The sequence below is a fragment of the Peromyscus leucopus genome, chromosome 1 (genome assembly GCF_004664715.2).
Source record: "Peromyscus leucopus breed LL Stock chromosome 1, UCI_PerLeu_2.1, whole genome shotgun sequence".
Taxonomy (NCBI): Eukaryota; Metazoa; Chordata; class Mammalia; order Rodentia; family Cricetidae; genus Peromyscus; species Peromyscus leucopus.
The window spans coordinates 70,658,700-70,680,594 of NC_051063.1; the positions used below are offsets into that span (position 1 = coordinate 70,658,700).

Here is a 21,895-nt window from a genome sequence, read left to right on the forward strand (position 1 = left end):
TACTTATCTTCACTGTTAAAATGGAAACAAGACAGGCTAGGAAGGGACCCAACTATACCTCATCTGGGCCCATCTGCTTTCCTTAGCTGTAGTTTTTAATTATTTTAAAATTTTAGTTTTATTTTCTATATGTGGGTGTTTTGCCTGTATGTTCTATCTGTGCACCTTGTGCATGCAGTGGCCACAGAGGCCAGGAGAGGGCATCAGAACCCCTGGAGCTGAGTTACAGACAGCTGTAAGCCATCACGGGGGTGCTGGGAATCAAATCCAGGTCCCCTGGAAGAGCAGCCAGTGCCCTTAACCACTGAACCATGTCTCCAGCTCCTTGGCTGTAATTTCACTAGTGTTTATATTATTTTCTTTTATTTACTCATTCATTCATTCATTCATTCATTTATTTATTTTGCTTTCTTAATTTGAGATGGTCACACTTTGTAGACCAGGCAGCCTCAAACTCAGAAATCCATCTCCACGGCAGAGAGAGAGAGACAGACAGACACACAGACACACAGACCAAGAATAAAAACAACCTAACTTTGAAAGCTACTAGAAGCAGCTAGACCTGTGCACATCTCTGCATCTCCAGCATGTAGCAGGTGCGCAGGAAGGTGTCACTGACCAACTAAACAGACACCAGCAATGAATGAAGGCACAGAGCTGCAGCACAGATGCATCAGGCCATCTCTGAGCTTGACCCATTTCCCGTGGCTTCCATGATGAGATGAAGCCTGGTTGTTGCCTCAGATCCCCAAGGATCCTCCAAGGCCTTTCAAACTCATGTACCAGAGACTCCTCTCAGACTTCTCACAGCAAGTGACCAAGGTCTGCCTGCCTCTTCAAGACCCCAGAGGATGCTTTCAAGTCCTTACTAGTATGGTGTGTGTGGTCGTTTGAATGTAATTGGCCCCCATATCAGAAGGTGTGACTTTGTTGGAGAGGGTGTGGCCTTGTTAGAGGAAATGTGGCACTGTGGATGTGGGCTTTGAGGTTTCCTGTGCTCAGGAAATAGCCCAGTGAGTCAGTTGACTTCCTGTTGCCTCTAAGATATAGGACTCTCAGCTACTCCAGCACTGCATCTGCCTGCATGCTGCCGTGCTCCCTGCCATGATGATAATAGACTGAACCTCCGAAACCATGAGCGAGCCACCTCAATTAAATGTTTTCCTTCTTAGAGTTGCTGTGGTCATGATGTCTCTTTACAGTAATAAAATCCCTAAGACAGTATGGTTAACAAGGAAGCAAGGAAGGCCATACCTCACAGCCGTCCTTTATCATCCAGTCAATCACAGGGCAGTGGCCTCCATCTGCAGCCCAGTGCAGAGCCGTGCAGCCTCCCAGGTCTCTAGCATCCCAAGAAGCTCCATGTCTTCGGAGGTATTTCACAACATCTAAGTGCCCTGCATAGCAAGCCAGCATGAGACTGCAACACATAGAAAGACAGAGTCTGTTGTCGGTGCCACCGCTGACCTCGGGGGCCCCATTTTGTCCACCCGGATTAAATCAAAAAGTCATCAACTGAGTTTAAAAAAACAAAAACAAAAAACTGTTTTATCCACACAAAACGTATAGGTGTCCTGATAGATAAAATGTAGTAAATTTGTACAATGGAATGTCGGGCCCGCCACAAAGGGAAGTCAAGTCTACAGGAGGAAAAAAATCTTAAAACAATATGAACAATAAAAGGCACCAGGCATCAGAAGTCCATGAAACATCCTGGAGAACCTAATGAGGAAGACAGCAGTAGGCTGGTAGCTGCCTGGGATAAGAAGGGGAAATACACTTGCGTTGTCTCTCGAGTCGTGAAACTGGCCTGTGGGAGCCCGTTCTAGGGTTCCTCGTGGCTTTACCCAGCAGGTCCGAATAGAGGATGATCAGGACCACGGGCCTGAGTGCAGGTGTCTGAGATGGTCTGCACTTGGCTGTGCTGGGGAAGGAGGTCTTTGCTCCACCCCTTGGTGTCTCTATAAAAACCCCGGGCCAGAGACAGTCCGGGCTGGTTGGAATAGGTTCCAGGCCCTCTCGAGGCTATCCTTTATTTTCTATCTGTTTATCTCCACAATATTCTCCGCAATAAATCCTTCTATCTAATATTTCCTGCTGATTGCACTCAAGAAAACTCTGGGGAACTGTGGGGGTGGTGGGTAAACGCCCCACACTGGCCCATGGTGGTGATGATGGGTGAACAGTCCTGTGAATGAACTCTAAAGCACTGCATTCTAAGGTATTTGGATTATGTCTTAATTAAAAAAAAGAGTACTGGAGTGAGATGGCCCAGCACATAAAGTATAATGACCCAAGTTCAATCCCAGAAGCACACGAGCACTAATACATACATACATTCACACAGACACAACAAAATGTAAAAGTGTTTTGAAAATGAATATTGTCTGTGATTGAGTATAAACTATTGGATTTCAAAATATCCATAAAACCCAGATTATATTCAAAACAGAGTAGTGAAGGACCATGGGCCATGCTGTCACTAATCATTATTAAACCAATTCCTTACTCTAAAACAGGTAGTTCACTCATTTACTGCTGTTCTCCTTTAGAGAACAAAACAGGTTCATTCCAGCTGCTAGGGGGTTCTTCCTTGTAAGAGACTGCCAACTAATATGGAATTGTGAAATTCTTTTGTGTACCTCCTAATTGGACAACTGTATGGCCAGAGAGCACTCCCAGATGCTGGGCAGCTTTAAGATGTTAGTGGGGATAGATGTAGTCACATCACACAAATTTATTACCCTATATGTTATTTTCTAGTTGCCATGGGATCTAGCTATCACCACTACCACCAGAATCAAGCCTGGAATCACCACCTGTAGAGCATCCCATAGCTGTAACAGAATCAACACAAGCTCTCAAGATTCCTGCTGAAGATGGCGCCCTGTGTGCAGCCAAACCTTTATAATCATGACATGAAAATACCTTTGCTGGAAATATAGGGTTAGGTGAGCAAGCTAAGATGCTACCCTTCAACTGGGAGTGACAGAGACAAGCCCAGAACACCGTATGCAGTGAGGTAGTCAGCTGTGAGGAGAGAAACAGAATGAAGGGGAGACAGTAGAGAGAGGGAAAGAATAGAGGAAGAGAGAATGGAGAGAGGAGAGAAAATAAGAAGGGGCATCAAGAATGGAGGGAGGGAGAGGATGGAGGGAGGGGAGTTGATAGAGAACAGGTCTTCAATAAAGAAAATGCAGCCACAGATGCAGAACCAGCAGGCACAATGTGGAACCACAGGCTGGATCGTCATCTTGCCCCAGCACCCACCACAAATAGTGACATCTGAAGGACAAGTGACACCAGGCAATTGGTGAGAAGTACCCCAAGAGTGATGTGATGGCGGGTGGGTAGTAATGACCTTGCCTCCAGGAGCACACAACTGAGGGTGACGTGAGGCACATGGCTGGGAGCGGGGTTTCTACAAATATGGGCAAATGTCAGCACCTGCCAAGCTGCTGTGGAACCACCTTTGTACACTGTAAATATGTGATACTCCATTGGTTAGTAAAGAGCTGACTGGCCTGTAGCTGGTCAGGAAGAGAATGGGTGAGAGAGCCAGACTAGGAGGATGCTGGGAAGAGGAAGGGTGGAGTCAGCGGAGATGCCATGAGACGCAAAGCGAGCAGGATGAGAAATACCTACATGCAGTAAACAAGCCTCAAGGCAGCACATAGATGAATAGAAATGGGTTATGTTCAGTTATAAGAGCTGGCTAAAAATGAGCCTAAGTTATTGGCTGAGCATTTATAATTAATATTAAGTCTCTGTGTGGTTATTTGGGGAGCAGCTGGTGGGACAGAGCAGATAGGCAGACTAGACAGAAAAGTCTGCCTACACTAAGCCTTGGTAGAGCATGCCAGGTGTTTTCTGTGTTATTCTTCCATCTTTTCCAAATGTTTGAAAATGGTCTAAATAAATAGTTGGGAAATAAAATGGAGGATCATTTCAGTAGGGAAAGGTAGTCCCTAAATGACCACACAAGGACACTGGAAATACTCAAATCCTTGATCATCCTAAGATGATGCCCTGACCGTAAAATCTTAATTGCACTTATGACCATTTCTGGGAGTAGAAGTCCTATAATAGAATCCATGTGTGAATGGCTTTGGCCTTTCTGAACTTTGTATTGGCACATATTCACTGTCCTCTCCTTCCCCTCCCACCTCCTGCCAGCCCCCTCCTCTCCGGTTTCTAATCTACTTTTACATTGTGTGTGTGTGTGTGTGTGTGTGTGTGTGTGTGTGTGTGTATAAGCACGAGCATGTGTGAATCATTTGTATATATATGGATCTCAGATTGTGTGTCTAAATCATTTGTGTGTATGTGGATCTCAGACTGTGTGTTTTCTCACATAAAATGGGAGGAAATAGATGCTCAAATTTCCACCTACATACAGCACACAGCAAACAATCCACCACTGAGCTAGACCCCAGCACTCAGGGTTTAGCCCACATATATTCCCAAATTGCATGCATCATGACATGCTTCTAGCAACTCCCTCTGGAAATGTCCATTTTTCTTCACCTTTACCATTATTAATTACCAAATACACAGGAGGTACTTTGTGCAGTGAGACTAACCGCAGTCCATGTGCATTACTTAACACTGTGCACAAACCTCGCACACGGTCTCTGTGTGTGACTCGCTCTTCATCTTACTGGCAGAGTGAGTTGTTCCTGGCTGTGGACGTGCATTCACATGGTCTGTTCCCTGCACATTCCTCAGTGTTTGCTCAGACAGCCCTCAACTCTATGGCTTCTCCTTGGTTAGTTCCTCCCCACTTTTGTGCCTTGCACATTACAAAGTCAGACGACTGCATCCCTACTTCCTAGTGGTGTTTTATGACTTTTTACATGTAATTTTCTGTTCATTTGACATGTGCTTTGGTGCTTGCTGGAAGGTCAAGGTCTTACTATTTTTTTCCAAATAGCCTATTTCTAGTACCTTCTCTGTAGCACCTCTACCACCATATCTCAAGTCCTGCCTATCCTGTCTGTCTTCTAATCTTTTACATGGTGCCCACCTCACTAATTAGTTTAACTCTTAAGGCATTTTAATAATGGTCTCCATAGTCTGACAAAGCTGTAGTGTCTATTACCATCTATTTGTTCTCTCAGATAAGTTACAATCATTTTGACGGGTTCCCAAGAATAATTTCATTTGAGGCTATATTCAATCTATATGCTAATTTGAGAAAAATGGAAAATGGTGCCATAGTCTTACCATTCTGAAGTGTGGCATATCTCTCAATTTTTTAAATCTTTGGATCTTTCAGTATAGCTCTGTAGCTGATATTTTCATCAGGCTTCTTGCCTTTGGGGGTTTAGTCTGCTCTACTGTGTTTAGATATAAACGAGTTAGTACCTTTTTTTAAACAGAGCCTCATTTCATAGCCCTGGAAGTCCTGGAACTCACAGAGATCCTCCTGCCTCTGTCCCCTGAGTGCTGAGATTAAAGGCATGTGCCACCACACTTGGCATTCAGGGTTTTTTTTTTTAATTATCTTATAACTGCCATGTCAGGAAACCTCCTTATTAAGTTTCAAGTCTTTGACAGTTGTCTCTTGAGTTCTGCAGGCCAGGAGGAAGCACACCTCTCACCCCTGTGTCTTCCAAAACACTGTCCAGTCATGAATAGAGTATAAGGTGCATTCACCAAGAGCCAGACCCTGTTCCACACATGCCCTATATTAACCCGTTCATTGCCTGCACTAACCCCGTGGTTTACATAAGGACGTCTGCTGAGGTTGCTGTCCAGGGTGACAGGGTATGTACTGTGTCCTTGAAGGACTGGGGTTTGACACCACGCTGTCTGCTGCCTGTACTCTTCACCACACCCCTGACCCAGCTCTCTGAGACTCAGGAGGATTTACCAGGGCTAACAAATGACACTGGAGAATTGAAATGTTTTTATAAAAAGTAAATAAATAAACCATTCTGTATAGAGATAAGCAGGACTGTACACAACTGTCATCCCAGCTCCTCCAGAGGCTGAGGCAGGAAGAGTGTGAGTTCCAGACCAGCGTGGGCAACACAGTGAGACTGTGGTGTTTTGAAAGAAAATGGCCCCCAAAGGGAGTGGCACTATTAAGAGGTGTTGCCTTGTTGGAGGAAGTGTGTCACTGTTTGGGCAGGCTTTGAGGTCTCTTTTGCTCAAGCTTCCCTCAGTGTGACAGTCAGTCAGTCGACTTCCTGTTGCCTGAGTCAAAATGTCAGAGTCTCAGCTCCAGCACCACATCTGCCTGCATGCTGCCATGCTCTCCGTCATGATGATAATGGACAGAACCTCCAAAACTGTAAGCAAGCCACCCCAATTAAATGTTTTCTTTATAAGAGTTGCTGTGGTCATGGTGTCTCTTCGCAGCAATAAAAACCTAAACTAAGACAGAGACCAACTCACCCGCCATCTCAAAAAATAACAAATCGTAGACGTTGACACTGCCTGCTATTTCTGTGTCAGGCGCTGTCCAAAGGCTGAGGGTCTCTTTGGGTCGCATATATGCATAGGATCTCTACACTAGCACCCTCTGCCTTACCGCTTGGCACGGGTCTTTCGCTGACCCTGGAGCTGGGCCAGCCGCAGATAATCCCCTTCATCTTTCTGCCTCCACAGGCCCCAGCCACACTCGTGCTGGCATTTTACACGGGTGCTGGGAATTAAGGTCTTTGTTCACTGAGCCATCTATCTGGCCATAAAATATTTTTTAATGGTGGATTGTCTTGGTTAGGGTGTCTATCGCTGTGACAAAACACCATGACTGAAAAGCGAGTAGGGGAGGAAAGGGTTTATTTGGCTTACACTTCCACATCCTAGTCCATCATTGGAGGAACTCAGAACAGGACCTCACACTGAGCAGGAACCAGGAGGCAGGAGCTGATGTAGAAGAGGGGTGGCTACTTACTGGCTTGCTCCATATGGCCTACTCAGCCTGCTTTCTTATAGAACCCAGGACCATCAGCCCAGGGATGACACCACCTACCCACAAAGGGCTGGGCCCTCCCACATCAACTACTAATTTAAAAAATGTCCTTTAGGCCTGCCTTTATCCCTATCTCATGGAGGCATTTTCTTAATTGAGGTTCTCTCTTTTCAGATGACTTTAGCATGTCAAATTGACATAAAGCACATGTATCCAGCACATGTATATTCATTGTACATAGTGTTGGGTTTCATAAGGACAATTTCTCTCAAGTAGACCACATACTCCACATGCATACCCTCCACTCTTCTTTGGGCTAGTTTCCCATCTGCCCCTGCCCTGGCCTGCTTCTGCTTTTGTATAATTTATACATAAGTGACTGTGTGTATCTATATAAACCCTAGAGTCCACAAATAGGAGAAAACATGCAACATTTATCAGAATCTGGCTTATTTCACTTAATCTGATCATGCCTGGATGCATATCCATTTCCCGGAAGGTGTCACTTCATTGTGCTTTATGGCTGAATAAAACTCCACTGCGAGTGTACACATTTCTCCCTGTGTTCTTCTGCTGACAGACACCTAGCTGATTCTGACAAGGTCCCGAGCTACACCCAAGTTCTCCCTTCACCTTGGATATACTAAGGAAGAACCTTATGTTAGAAGCCTTTCCTTACCTTCTTAAATATCTTTCTGACTGGGAGGAAGTGGGTTACCAATGTAAATACCTACAGACATGCAAAGGACCTGCTGCCATTTTTTTTTCCAGTAGTGGGGTTGAACCCAGGCATTTGTACATCTAGACAAACCCTGAGCTGCACCCCAGCCCTTTTCATATATTATCAATAACGCTGATATTCCCTGCAGCTTTCCAGCTTGTCTTTGCCATGGAAACTCCAAGCTCAGTACAGACGTGCAAATCGGAAGCAAGAGCCTCTAAGGAGTGAGCACTGGAACACATTTTCTCATGGTCTACATGGATACTGTTCATTTTTGATTTTCCTCTTCTTGGATTGATTCTGGTGCTTTGAGTTTCTCTAAAAAGTATACATTTCAACACAATTACCAAACCTATTATGGGACACAATGCATCATTTTCTTTTCATTTTCAAATGCCTTCTATAACCATTATTTCTCTTCCCAGTGTCCAATTTTATTCTCTTTTCTTTGATGTATAAGACATTGGTTTATCATGAAGATTTTTGTTAAGAGGTGTCCCATACATTTTTGCAACATGAAAATATTCTCACTAATCCCTTTCTCTCTTTCGATTCTTGCCTATTTTCTTTTTTTTTTTTTTTTTTTTTTTTTGGTTTTTCGAGACAGGGTTTCTCTGCGTAGCTTTGCGCCTTTCCTGGAGCTCACTTGGTAGCCCAGGCTGGCCTCGAACTCACAGAGATCCGCCTGGCTCTGCCTCCCGAGTGCTGGGATTAAAGGCGTGCGCCACCACCGCCCGGCATGATTCTTGCCTATTTTCTACCTTCCTTAAAATGTTTCCTTTGCAAACTGGTATTATTCTTTTCAAAATCTTCGGTCAATTGATGGCTTAGTTCTAGATGAGTTTAAGAGTCACTTGGAAGATAATTTTAGAAATGGTGTCTAAATATTATCTGTCCCCACATTGGAATGGGCTAGATGAGCTTTCTGGCTTGAGAAAGCCACATTTGGGGTTGTGGAGATCACTGGGTGGGTAAAGTGCTTACACTCAGGTAAAAAGCCAGGTATGACAGCATGCACCTGTAACTCGTTACTGGTGGTGGAAGTGGAGAAAGGAAGCTCCCTGGAACTTGCCTGCCCAGCTGAATCAGCAAGCTAGCAGCCAATGAGCGACCCTGCCTCAAAAAGCAACGTGGAGGTCTTCCAATTTTAACACCTTAACTCAGGCCTCCACATTCTTTTACATCCACACTCAAATGTGCACTCACACACGTGTGCACTGACACATGCCCATGTGCATGCATGCACACACACACAAAAAAAAAACCATAAAATATGGCACAAAAAATGCATGCATGCAATGTCCAAGCCTTAAGCCTGTGTACACCATGTACCCTGTGAGCATCCTGAGGAAAGGTGTTGCTTTTGTCTCCCTGTTTGACCCAGGCATGGCATGTAATTATCATCAAATAAATGCTGGATGTGCTGAAATAGTTATATCTAACTGCTAACAGTTCATATTTAAGTGTTTCAAAATGTTCTTCATCTGTCCATGAATACCAAGCACTCTCTGTGAGAACTAAGATTCTCAACCTGTGGATTGTGACCCCTTTTGTTTTGTTTTTTGTTTTTTGTTTTTTGTTTTTTTTTTTTTTTTTTTTTTTTTTTTGGTTTTTCAAGACAGAGTTTCTCTATGTAGCTTTGCGCCTTTCCTGGAACTCACTTGGTAGCCCAGGTTGGCCTCGAACTCACAGAGATCTGCCTGCCTCTGCCTCCCGAGTGCTGGGATTAAAGGCGTGCGCCACCACCGCCCGGCTTGTGACCCCTTTTGAAGGGCCAAATATCAGACATCTTGAATATCAGATATTTGCATTGCAATTTATAGCAGTACCAAAATTGTAGTTATGAAGTAGCAATGGTATCATTTTATGATTAGAGGTCACCACAACATGAGGAACTGTATTAAAGTCGCAGTGTTAGGAAGGTTAAGAACCTGTGCTGTAGCCCCAACTGGTGTGATGGAAACCACAGCACTGTTTTGCAGTGGAGTCTCTGATACTGACTTTGACTGCTTCTTTACAAACACCTGGGCTTCTTGGGAAGCAGAGGAAGGCTGGAATGTAAGAAAGGAACCATGTGCCAGAGCTGTTGGTACTGTTTTTAGAGCTATGGGTTACTGAGCTGGAGAAGGTTGGACAGGTTGTATCTGATGAATGAAACCACAGAAGAACAAGCCAGCCTTTGTCCCTCTCAGAACTTTCACAATGAACTGGACAAAGTGTCTAAGGCAAAAAAAAAAAAAAAACTGAGTACAGTCTAATAGCACAGCGCAAGCGTGCCAGCTCTCAGAGTCACCCCACCTCCTACCTGTCCTTGCCACTTCCGTTCTTCAGATTCACATCCGTGCCGTTGGAAACTAGGATCTTCACAAGCCTGAAGGAACAAAGCTGAAAGTAGTGAGGCAAATGGCTTTGGCGACTTGGAGCCCATGGTAACCCAATGAAACTCAGTAATGTGACATTCAGGGCATCCTTACCACACCTCCCTCGACCCATTCTGAAGACAGGCACTGTTAAACTGGAAGCCCGCTGAGCCCCACCAAAAACAGGGTCCCAGCCCTCCATGAACCACTCATCGCACCCAACCCTGCCCACATGGCACAAACAGTTCATGTCATTTTAATGGCCGTTTTTAATAGAGGATCAAACAGAAACACTTAATGAGAACACGTTTCTATTGTCGCTCAAAATGGCATTGTTGCAATTAAAAGCCAAATACGATTGAAAGATAAGATGTTAGCACTTACAGCCATCCCTGTGGGATAGGTAACCTCAAGGAGAAGCCTGTTCCCAAAGTGCCCTCACTCACCTCCGTTTAAAGAAACTCAAATTCCAATCTTGACTGTTCTCAAGACGTGTACAATATACGGTGAGAGACTAAATACAAACGTGTCTGTGTGCTGCCTAACCCAGCACAAGCACCTGACTGGGAGCCATTCCAGGGGACAGCTTGGGAAAGGGAAAGAAAAGAGGCTGCCATTCCGTGCTGGCTACACCTACAGGCACAGGGAGATGCCCTACCTGGTATAGCCTTTCTGAGCAGCAACCATGAGGGCAGTAAAGCCAAACTTGTTAGGCACGTCCACCTTTACATGGCTTAAGGAAAGCAGAGAAGAGGTTGTCATTCACAGCAGAGATCCCTCAAGCTAACAGCACTTTGCAGGGCCCATGGGTGGGGGGGGGAGGTGCTGAAAGGTTCATTTACCAAAACTGACAGTTTCTCTTGGGCCATGAAGTTGTTGTTGTCTTGCAATGCCCTAATAGTTTTAAAGGTTCAAGTTTTCCAATGAAAGCATGAAATTTGCAGGCAAATGGATGGAACTAGAAAAAATCATCCTGAGTGAGGTAACCCAAACCCAGAAAGACAGTCATGGTATGTATTCACTCATAGGTGGATTCTAGATATAAAATAAAGAACAATCAGACCACAACCCATAGAAGCATAAAGGCTATATATATAGCATGGAGGTCCCTAGGACGACTGTGGCTTATAATAAATTTCCGTTTTACTCAATTATTGAAAAAAAAAATACCCAAAATGAATGGAAACACATGAACTATGAACCAAAGGCTAAGGGGGCCCCCAGCTGGATCAGGCCCTCTGAATAGGTGAGCCAGTTGATTGGCTTGATCAGTTTGGGAGGCAACTAGGCAGTGGGACCAAGTCCTGTGCTCATTGCATGAGTTGGCTGTTTGAAACCTGGCGCTTATGTAGGGACACTTGGCTCAGTCTGGGAGGAAGGGACTGGACCTGCCTGGACTGAGTCTACCAGGTTGATCGCAGTCCTCGGGGGAGGACTTGTCCTGGAGGAGGTGGGAATGGGGGGTAAGGGGAGGGGGTGGGAGGGGGGAGAATAGGGAAACCCATGGCTGATATGTAGAACTGAATGGTATTGTAAAATAATATATATATATATATATTATATATATTATATATATATATGAAAAAGAAAAATCACTTTACAAAAAAAAAAGGTTCAAGTTTTCATGAAAAACATTGTCATTTTACTGGGAACAGAAGCTTCCTTCAACTCAAAATCATTGTGCCTTTTCATTGAATAGTCTGTGACCAGCAAAGCCTCTTGGCATGAGCTGGGAAGAGCATGGCACCAATGTGCGGCTCTACCATAGGAGCAGGTATGGCCAGAGCCTGGCTCTTCCCTTGGCTCCTACTCTCCTACTGGCTCAGAGAAGAACACACATCCTGTGTTGTCAGCCACGGAGCCTGGCATTCTGTGGAACCTTCTCATCAACTTACCAAAGCCCAGCTCAGAAACCACTGCCTTCTGTGGTACATAAAACCACGATACAGAAGAATCTAAAGTATATCTACATGGGAGGCAGCCTCAAGCATCCCTCCTGCAGCAACCGTGTCCTCCCCGCCCCCTTTTTTCTCTAGCATTCTACCAACCTTCTAGTCTCCAAGACAGCTGGTTTGCGGATTCCTGGCATCACCTGGTATTACATGCGGTCATTTCAGACTGTCCTGTACTAAATGCTGGACTGGATAATCAAAGGATAATAATTGCTTCTGGAGCCAAAGCATGATGCCCAGACCTGTAATTTTCTTTTACAGTTTTCATTAAAAAATCACAAACCGTATCATTTACAGGGGTCTCCATGACTCTTTATTAACTAGACTTCCCTACCTCATACCAGTCACCTGAGGTAAATGTAGGAGGTGCTTTTGAAGGCACTAGAGAATTTGTCTAGGAAAACAAGATAAAGCTGTGCCATGTAGGCCTGTGCACTCAATGGGCACTGGAAGAAAGAACAGAAAAGCTGGCAGCACTCTCTCACCCTCCTTCCAATATTCGAAGCAGGAGATCTTCATCATTCACATTGACAGCACGATGGAAGTGCTCGCTACTTATGGGCTCCCCTAGAGAAAGCAGATGGAGAGCAGTCATCTACAACGCAGGGGTGGGAGGTTCAATCTCACTCTTTCTCCTGTGGCCTTGGGTAGATGTTCATCTTCACTTCTAAGAAGGCATGGAGTTGTCCCTGTCCACAGGGCTCACATTTCCTACTCAACTGCTTCTTTTACTGGGAAAGACCTGTTTTTCACATGTTAGGAGAAACTTCACAGACTGATCCAAAGAACTGGGACATTTTCAAGCTGTGAGGTACTTCTTCATGAGTGCCACCATCAGAATAATCCTTCCTAAGGTCTCTTGTGACTAAGGAAACCCCAGCAAGTGTCACAACATGTTGCTTTCTTCTACTAAAGTGGCTAAAACATTTCAACAACGAAGACAATCGCTTTAACTCCCTATGTTTGGAGAGCAAGTGTGGCTCATCTCCACATGGAGGTGGAAAGCATGTGAGAAACTCCTTAAAGGGGATGGTAGTCTGCCAAGGGGGACATGGTGAGGACAACGAGCCTAAAAAGACAATAAGATGAGTGGGAACTTGAGAGGGACAATGGCTAGCACAGGGAGATGGATATCAACTCTGATGGGGCGAGGGGGAGGCAGATCCACAGGCTCAGCCTCAATGCAGCTGGCCATAGGAAGACATTCTCTTCAACTACTAGTCTATGGTTTCACCTTTTCCACATTCCATACCTTTCAAATCAGCATGGCTGAGCTCAAAGGTACGTAAGTGATGCGTGGCAGATGCCCAACACACCTACAGGCATCTAGTACAGCACTCCCTCACCCTCTCACACCCCACCATGTCCAACACCCCTCCCATACTTGCGATGCCTGCCTGGCTTCAGTTTGCAGCTCCTGATCTAAGTTATACCACTAGATGGTAGATGGTCAATCAATAGCACCACAGGTGTCTCTGAGAAAACAGGATAAACGGGGTCCCACACACACACACACTTTTCTGATTAACATTGCCACCAATTTCACACTGTTACAATTCTAAGTTCTAAAGAAAAGCAGCTGGTCCTTCCCCATCACACAGTTCTGAACCCAGACTCCCTCCTGAGGTGCCGCTAACCCTGTCACTCCCTCACACAGCCCACCTGCAGAACCCGCTGGCAGCCCTGTTCCTGTGGAAATCTCTCTGGGACATCAACTCCCAGGCAAGACCACATGTCCTCAGTAGGTGATCGACATTCATTCAAAGTGACCAAGTGATTTGGTGCAGGAGGTGGGAGGGGGGAGGGGGGGTAAAACTTGGAGCAGGTGGGTCAGATTGGCCACAGCTGATTCCTTCTCTCTTTTTAGGTAGGAATCAATTGATATCAACTTAAATTGCTTTGAAAACTCTATCTTCTAAAGTTTACCAAGCTCTGAAAGATTTCTTCAGTCGTGTTATACATCTTTTTCATCATTTCACACATCTTTAGACCAAAGGCTTCATTCAAATCAAGGTATTGTGCTAGGTTTTCAAAGCTAAGGCCCTGGCCAGCCTTGTTCTTCTAAGGAAGGTCTCGCCCAACCCAGGAATTTCACTAGAGGGACGTTATACTTCCAAGGGCATTTGACACGTGTCAAAAGACCTCTGTTGTCACAGCCTTGGAGATGTTGCTGGCATCTAGCAGAGGAGGGTCCAGGATGCTGCTTAGCATCCTGTAACCACAGGACAGCTTGCCACCACTCAGGACCTAACCAGATCCAGAATGTCAACAGTGTCCTGTTTGCGGACCCCAGCTACATTGAAGTGGACTTATCCATAGACCATTGTGTGACCACTACACTTCAGGGGGCTGACTAACCAGTAGACCGTCCTCCCTCCCTTACTTCCTTCCTTCCTATGTAAAGGGAGAGACAGTATGCCTATAAGAAGCCTATTGTCTACAAAAGAGCGCACTTTTTGTGTCTCTCAGGATCCAGATGTCACAAAAACATGTTACAGGAGTGTCGGAAATTCATCTGGTCTCTACTGAATTTTCCAATGTGATGAGTATTCTATGTGGGTTTGTTGTTTTTTTTTTTTTTTTTTTTGGGTTTTTTTTTTTTGTTTTTTTTTTTGTTTTTTTTTTTTTTTTTTTTTTTTTTTTTTTTTGGTTTTTCGAGACAGGGTTTCTCTGTGTAGCTTTGCACCTTTTCCTGGAACTCACTTGGTAGCCCAGGCTGGCCTCGAACTCACAGAGATCCGCCTGGCTCTGCCTCCCGAGTGCGGGGATTAAAGGCGTGCACCACCACCACCCGGCGTGATGAGTATTCTAAATCTACACTTACTAATAAGGACTCCACATTCTTTTAAAACTCTCCTCCAAGCTGCAAAATCAGGGCTGAGCAACACTAAGCTGTCCAAGGCTAGGAGTTAGGAGTAGGTGGCACCAGAGCTCACTAAGTCTCACCTGGGACCATAATTTTACAGGCATTGAGGCATCTGACCGATTTGTAGTTATGCTTCTATTCTTACTGTTTTAAAATACAGAATCTAAAATAAATGTAATTCCCTCTGCCCTCCCCAACAAGTGCCAAATAAAAGTGATGCCTAAAAGCTTCAGGGAGTATGGACTTGTGATATTCTTAGCAAGGTCTGAAAGCACCTGTAGCAGCCCCCCATTTCTGCACTGGCTACCTGTGCTCCCCTCAACACACTCCCACCTCACTGCACTCCACCTCACTGCACTCCATCTCACTGTGCCCCCACCTCACTGCACCCCCACCTCACTGCACCCCCACCTCACTGCACTCCATCTCACTGCACTCCATCTCACTGCACCCCACCTCACTGCACCCCACCTCACTGCACTCCACCTCACTGCGCCCCCACCTCACTGCACCCCCACCTCACTGCACCCCACCTCACTGCACTCCATCTCACTGCACTCCATCTCACTGCACTCCACCTCACTGCACCCCCACCTCACTGCACCCCACCTCACTGCACTCCACCTCACTGCACTCCACCTCACTGCACCCCACCTCACTGCACTCCACCTCACTGCGCCCCCACCTCACTGCACCCCCACCTCACTGCACCCCCACCTCACTGCGCCCCCACCTCACTGCACTCCACCTCACTGCGCCCCACCTCACTGCACCCCCACCTCACTGCACTCCACCTCACTGCACTCCACCTCACTGCACCCCACCTCACTGCACTCCACCTCACTGCGCCCCCACCTCACTGCACCCCCACCTCACTGCACCCCACCTCACTGCGCCCCACCTCACTGCGCTCCACCTCACTGCGCTCCACCTCACTGCACCCCCACCTCACTGCGCCCCCACCTCACTGTGCCCCCACCTCACTGCGCCCCCACCTCACTGTGCCCCCACCTCACTGTGCCCCCACCTCACTGTGCCCCCACCTCACTGCGCCCCCACCTCACTGCACCCCACCTCACTGCGCCCCCACCTCACTGTGCCCCCACCTCACTGTGCCCCCACCTCACTGCGCCCCACCTCACTGCACCCCCACCTCACTGCACTCCACCTCACTGTACTCCACCTCACTGCACTCCACCTCACTGCGCCCCACCTCACTGTGCCCCCCACCTCACTGTGCCCCCACCTCACTGCACAGTAAGGTCTCTTGATGGAGGCACTTCCTGCCACATCCAGGAAGTGCTGGCGTACAATAATATTCGAAAACAAAACAAGCTCATTTCATGCTTATGAGCTTGAGGGCTGTGTGCAACAAAGATGTCTTGGTGTAATGACACAGCTAAAATAGATGTGCTATCTATTGCCACTTCTGCTAGGGATCCTTGGTGCTTTACGTGGGATTCTGGGGACAAAGGGACTCCCTCACAGAGACAGAGGAAAACAGCATTCTTGCTATTACACCTTACTTGCTGAGTCTGGGGGGGGGACCACTGGTCAGTTATGAAAGTCCTTCTCAGTGACAGCTCAGTCAGTACTTTCCTGCTACCAAGGTGCTGAACGAGGAAGACAGAGACGAGCTGAGAATCCCACTGGAACCATGTGGGTCAGCCCAGGAAAGCCTATTCACATGGGCTGGTGGCATGCCTAGGAGGGTAAAGACGCTTGCTACACAAGCCTGGGAATCTGCATGCCATGCCAGATCCCACAAGAAGGTGGATAGAGAGAATCAGCTTCATAAAGTTGTCCTTTGACATACACACATGATATTAAAAAAATGTTTTACAAAGAAATGCTGTGAGCGAGAATTTCACAAGACAGAGTGAAAAGGCCTTGTCTGCCGCTTTCGCTTCCACTGTAGGCAGGAGTCACAGAGAACAGAGAGGAAATTCCAGGGTAAACAACATGTTCCACCCTTCCAACCAGGAGCTCGTCAAGACTGCATGCCTGGCCCAGGAGAATGGCCTCAACATGTACAATTGAATATAAACAGGCTGGCCTTGGCGGGTCTGACCACCCAGTGCTTACACTGAGTGTCTTGACTGCAGGTATCATGTCAAGGATGCTCTGGGGTGCCCATCTGGGCCGGATGCAGTGCCCTCAGTGGGTACCCCGGGAGGGGATGGGCAGGATGGGCTTTGAGAAGCCATCTCACTCTAGATGAGGATCATCTAGCTGCCGAAGTGCCTACAGGAATAACGTGGTGATGACACCTTCCTTGGTAGAACTTAGGTCTTTATTAAAATCAGTGAATAAATCATGAACTCATTGGAGAAGATATTTGCCAATTAACAAGTAGCAGCTGTTTTTCTTTCTTTTTAAGGGTCTGGCTGATTAAAATTGCATGCTTCATTTAAGCAAGAGCCTCATGTACTTTACCTGGGAAGAAGAAAAAAAAAGGCTGAGCATCCTTTATTCAAACAAAGTGCAGGCTTTTGTGATTCATTAAAATGCTCTCAAACTGAATGCAAATTATAAGCCCACAGAAGCATTTTTGCTTGCTCTGTATAATATGAGCATTCTCGATTCTCTGTTTAGCATCTTCTACCTCCTAAAGACAGCCCACACTGAATAGCAGAAGAGAATAAAAGAGCAGCCGTCAATCAGCTGAGCCAGAGGCCTGCCTCCGCCAAGGACCCCAGTCCCTTCACTGAGCATAGCCCCATGAGGCTAGCAGAGAAGTCTTTGGGAGTGCTAACGTGTGAGCATGGGTGTGCATGCAGGCACGTACACGGATCACTACCAGCATACCACTGTCCCTTGAGAGATCTTATCTAATTTCCTATAGAAGCTGTAGAACTCTAAGGACAAATTCCTAGACCAGATATCTAGAGCTGCCTCTCTGAAGTCAGCTGGGCAAAAAGCAAACTTAGCCACAGGCACAGCCCTTCCTTATCAGCTGACCTGCATTGTCAAGCCAGTCTCTCTGCCTTCTTAAAGGGGCTGTGTGTGAACTCTGACTAAGAAGTCAGAAGCCCTCCCTGGCTTGGATGTGTTGTTCAGGGGACAGCAGGTCACTTGGAGCCCACCATAGATAGTTGCAGAACCAGCTGTGTGCACCTCTCCAGCTATGTCCAAGTGAGGTGACTCATCCAGTAGGTGAGAAAAGGATCTGTCCCCAAGACATGACAATGGGCCAAAAAAAAAAAAAAAAAAAGAAAAGAAAAGAAAAAAGAAAAATAACCAGCCAGTGTGCCTCTTTGTGTTCCTACTTCCTCCACCAAATCTTAATCATCCACCCACAGACCCAGCCCCGCATGCATGTGAGAGATGGCTAACCCACCCCTCCCTCCATCCCGGAGCCTGCACTGTAAGTGGGAGTAAAGACAGGCAAATATGTAAAGCTGGATGGGAGAAGTGTTGAGCCTGCCTCAAAGTGGGGAAGAGCTCAAGTGTGTGCAGCGATGAAGCCCGCACAAGAAACCAGCCCTGCGCCAACCGTGCCCACGGAGCATGTGCAGTGGGCAGAGCAGGGAACTAGGTACTCCGGGGAGCAGAGAGTGAAGAGGTGACTGTGGGAGGCTGGAACCGCAGGGAAGGTCAGGAGGGAGTGCAGAGGCCGCCTGGGGGAGCATGCTGCCTGTGTCCCCAGGAGAGTTTTTTTCAAAGGCAGGCTCTATGCCAGCAATTCCCCTGCCTGCTGCTCCCTGCCCTTGCCCTTCTGTGCTCCTAGTGTGCTCTCTTTCCCCCCTTCTCTCTCCCCCTCCCTCTCTTTGTCTCTCTCCTCTGCCTTCTTTCCTTCCCCCTGGACTCCGGGGCTGAGAATTGCCTTCAGCATCACCAGATTAAGGTGCAGACCCTCTTGCCTGACCTGCACAGCTGACTGCAGGTTGCCGCCTATGAAATGACCCTGTTGCGCGGCTAACTACGCTTCACTTAGGCCCACAGGTGAGGTCCCCCCCTCTCAGCTTTAACTAACTCTGTTGGAAATCTGTTCATCCGGAGCCAGGCCCCTCTTGCCGTCCTTGCACCAAAGGCACGGTAGAGTAGCTCAAAATCTGAATCACCTTCGGTCACGAGGACATAATGGCAAACCACAGGACAGGTGCAGGCAAGGCAAAAGCCACAGTAGATAAAACTGAAATTTATGTTACCTGTGTCAAGATTTTCTTTGTGCAACCCTCCCCAAAACAAAATCTCACCTGCACTGTCAGTGAAAAAGTGTGAATATATATAAAATATTCCACCCTCAACATGACACCAGATACACAAACCTCTAGGTGTTTTAAGTTATATCAGTCTCAGGAAATGACATAAAACCAGGACAAGGCCAAAGTGATCAGAGGGAGTGTGGCTAGCCCCCTGCCCACCTCTGTGAAGCATTACCTCCCTGTGGCTAGGGAAGCATTGATTGGGATTTTCTTTAGTCTCAGAACCCAGGGAACCAGAAGGCTGTGACCGAACAGGATGCACACATGCCCGGAAGCATCTACAGTAGACACTTCCGTGGAGGAAGTAATGCTCAGCCCATCCCTGTTGACCCACTTCCTGAGAAAGGTGGACTTCTACCCTGTGCCAGATGCCCATGAACAGGACAATCCTGGCACCAAACCAGCTCTCCCAATTCTGGAAAGCATAGCTGGCCTTCCTTATGGTATGCTGTAAAGAGGCCTGGGCAGCAAACAAAGTTATCACGGGGCTTACGAATGGAGTCCTTTCTGCTTCCAGCGAAGCCGGGGAGAACACAGTCTATTTTTATCTCTACATTGCTTGTGGTTTTCATATCTCTAAAGAGCAAGCATTGAGCATGAGTGTACTCACTGGTCGTAGCCACCGAGACGACTGGGCTGTACTCATATTCTCCAGAGGGGCTGGTGACCTTCAGTCGAAATCTGTACAGTGTCCTTGGTTCTAGACCTTCAACCACATGCTTTGTCGCATAACCCCTGGACGGGAGACAAACAGGGACGCCTCTGACACCTCAGCCTCGCCCTTGTTTGATAGCATTTCCTGAGACTGATATTTTAAACATATAAAGATAAGTGTATCTGCTGTTGTGTTTGAGGGTGGAATGTTATATAGTCACACCCTTTCACTGATAATGCAGGTGAGATTTGGTCTGGGGAGAGGGTTGCACAAAGAAAACCTTTTCACGTGTCAAGTTAGTTTTCAGATGTATGTAGAGTAGCTTTTGTCTTGCCAGCATGCTAGGTCACCTAAGCAGCATTTTCCAACAGCAGGTAACAACAGGTAGAAGCAACTTTTGAGTACTATCGATTTCCAGTATAAATCTGATCCTACTTTATTGAATTCCTTGAGGAAAGTGGGCATGTCCCAGGTGGTGCCCTCTGTACCTCTGTGACATGTACCCTCTTAGCCCCACAGGGCCTCGCCAGGTGTTGCATAGCAATTTTCCTCCCAACTAAAACATTCCATCCAGGAAGGGATGGGGAAAGCTCATGAGATTCTGGAAGCAAACAACTCACAAGTCTGTAGCAAGTTCCTGAAACTAGTAAGATTCAGAAGGCCAGGGAAGGGATTCTCCCACCAGCCTGGATATAAGAGAGAAGGAACTCCCCCACCACCTGAGCTGCCAGAGTGGAGACACTCTGATCTGTAGAGCTGCCTGAAAGTTTTTCAAAGCTTCAGGATTGCAGCTTTTGTCAGCCAGCACCTTTGACATACCTGTCTTTAAGTCCTCTGTGCTCTTGTAACTGACCCCTCCCTCATCCTCCCAGAAAAAAAAAAATCCCCTTGGTTCACCAAGTTGAATTTTGATAAAAATCGTTCCCTTACTGTGTCAATGATTTTCTGTCTCTAGTAAATAAACATTTGTTTACACTCCTCCCCGCCCCCACAAAAAATGTTTCACATAACAATGCTTGGGGCACAGCTGGCATGCACATGTGTTCTTCATAGAAATAATCATGCTAAGGATTGCCCTGGGAAGAGGAAATAGATGAGATCTCCATGAGTAAACTGGGGATGAGAGGTGGGCAATAGAGGTTAGGGGATAGGGGATGAGAACACAAGGGAATGGGATGATTGAGCTGGAACGGGGATGGAGTGGGAAAACAATGAAAGAGATACCATGATAAAGGGAAATATCATGGGGATAGAGAGAAACCGGGTTCTAGGGAAGTTGCCAGGAACCCCCAAGGATGACCCCAGCCTGGACTATTAGAAATAGTGGAGAGGGTGCCTGAACTGAACTAGCTTACTCCAGGGATCAGATCAGTGAATACCCTAACTGTCATCACAGAGCTTTTCTCCAATGACTGATGGAAGCATATGCAGAGATCCATAGCCAAACACCAGGCAGAGCTCCAGGAGTCCAGTCAAAGAAAGAGAAGGGGGATTCTATGAGCAAGTGCAGCAGGATCACGATGGGGAAACCTACAGAGACAACCAAACCAAACTAGTGGGAACTCATGAAAGTTGGATCAATGGCTGTGGAGCCTGCATGGGACTGGACTAGGCCCTCTGCATGGTGAGACAATTGTGTAGCTTGATCTGCCTGGGGTGCCCCCTGGCGGTAGGATCAGAATCCATCCCTGGTGCATGAGCAGGCTTTTGGGAGCCCACTACCTGTGATGGGACACCTCGTGCAGCCTTGAGGCAGGGGGAAGGGCTTGGACTTGCCTCTACTGGATGTGCCTACTCATGGGAGGCCTTGTCTTCTTATGGGGGGGAGGGGGGAGTGGGAGGCTGGCAGGGCCTGAGGAGGGAAGAGGGGGATCTTTGATTGGTGTGTAAAATGAATGAAAAAATTTTCTCAATGATAAAAAAGAAAGAATCATGCTAACCCATAAAATTCATATTCAGATGGCAAAGTTTCACATTTGAAAGATGACTGCATGCATGTGAGTTTCAAGTAGAGTCTTCCAACAGGTAGATGGGACTAAAGAATAGCTACTACACCTACTGCAAGCAAAATATTGCAGGGAACCGGTCTAAAGATGTCAAGCCAATGATGGCTTGCTGCTCAGAAACAAATCAAGGAAGTCAGGCGACACAGTACAAACCGACTGTGACGTCTTGCATCATGGGTAAGTTCACCTAGGAATGCTGGTGGGC

The 21,895-nt window shown here is 46.8% G+C and overlaps 1 protein-coding gene across 2 annotated transcripts in view; it reads right to left on the bottom strand.

Annotated features, from left to right (window-relative positions):
* Fank1 (fibronectin type III and ankyrin repeat domains 1) overlaps window positions 1–21,895 on the bottom strand; it is a 115,039-nt gene that overhangs the window by 1,512 nt on the left and 91,632 nt on the right. For both annotated transcript variants that reach the window (XM_028868894.2, XM_037209662.1), the window contains exons 3-7: window positions 19,640–19,764; window positions 12,441–12,522; window positions 10,662–10,736; window positions 9,949–10,014; window positions 1,255–1,420 (exon numbers count right to left, since the gene is read on the bottom strand). In XM_028868894.2, the coding sequence (XP_028724727.1) occupies window positions 1,255–1,420; window positions 9,949–10,014; window positions 10,662–10,736; window positions 12,441–12,522; window positions 19,640–19,764 (514 nt within the window). The remainder of the gene's footprint in view (window positions 1–1,254; window positions 1,421–9,948; window positions 10,015–10,661; window positions 10,737–12,440; window positions 12,523–19,639; window positions 19,765–21,895) is intronic.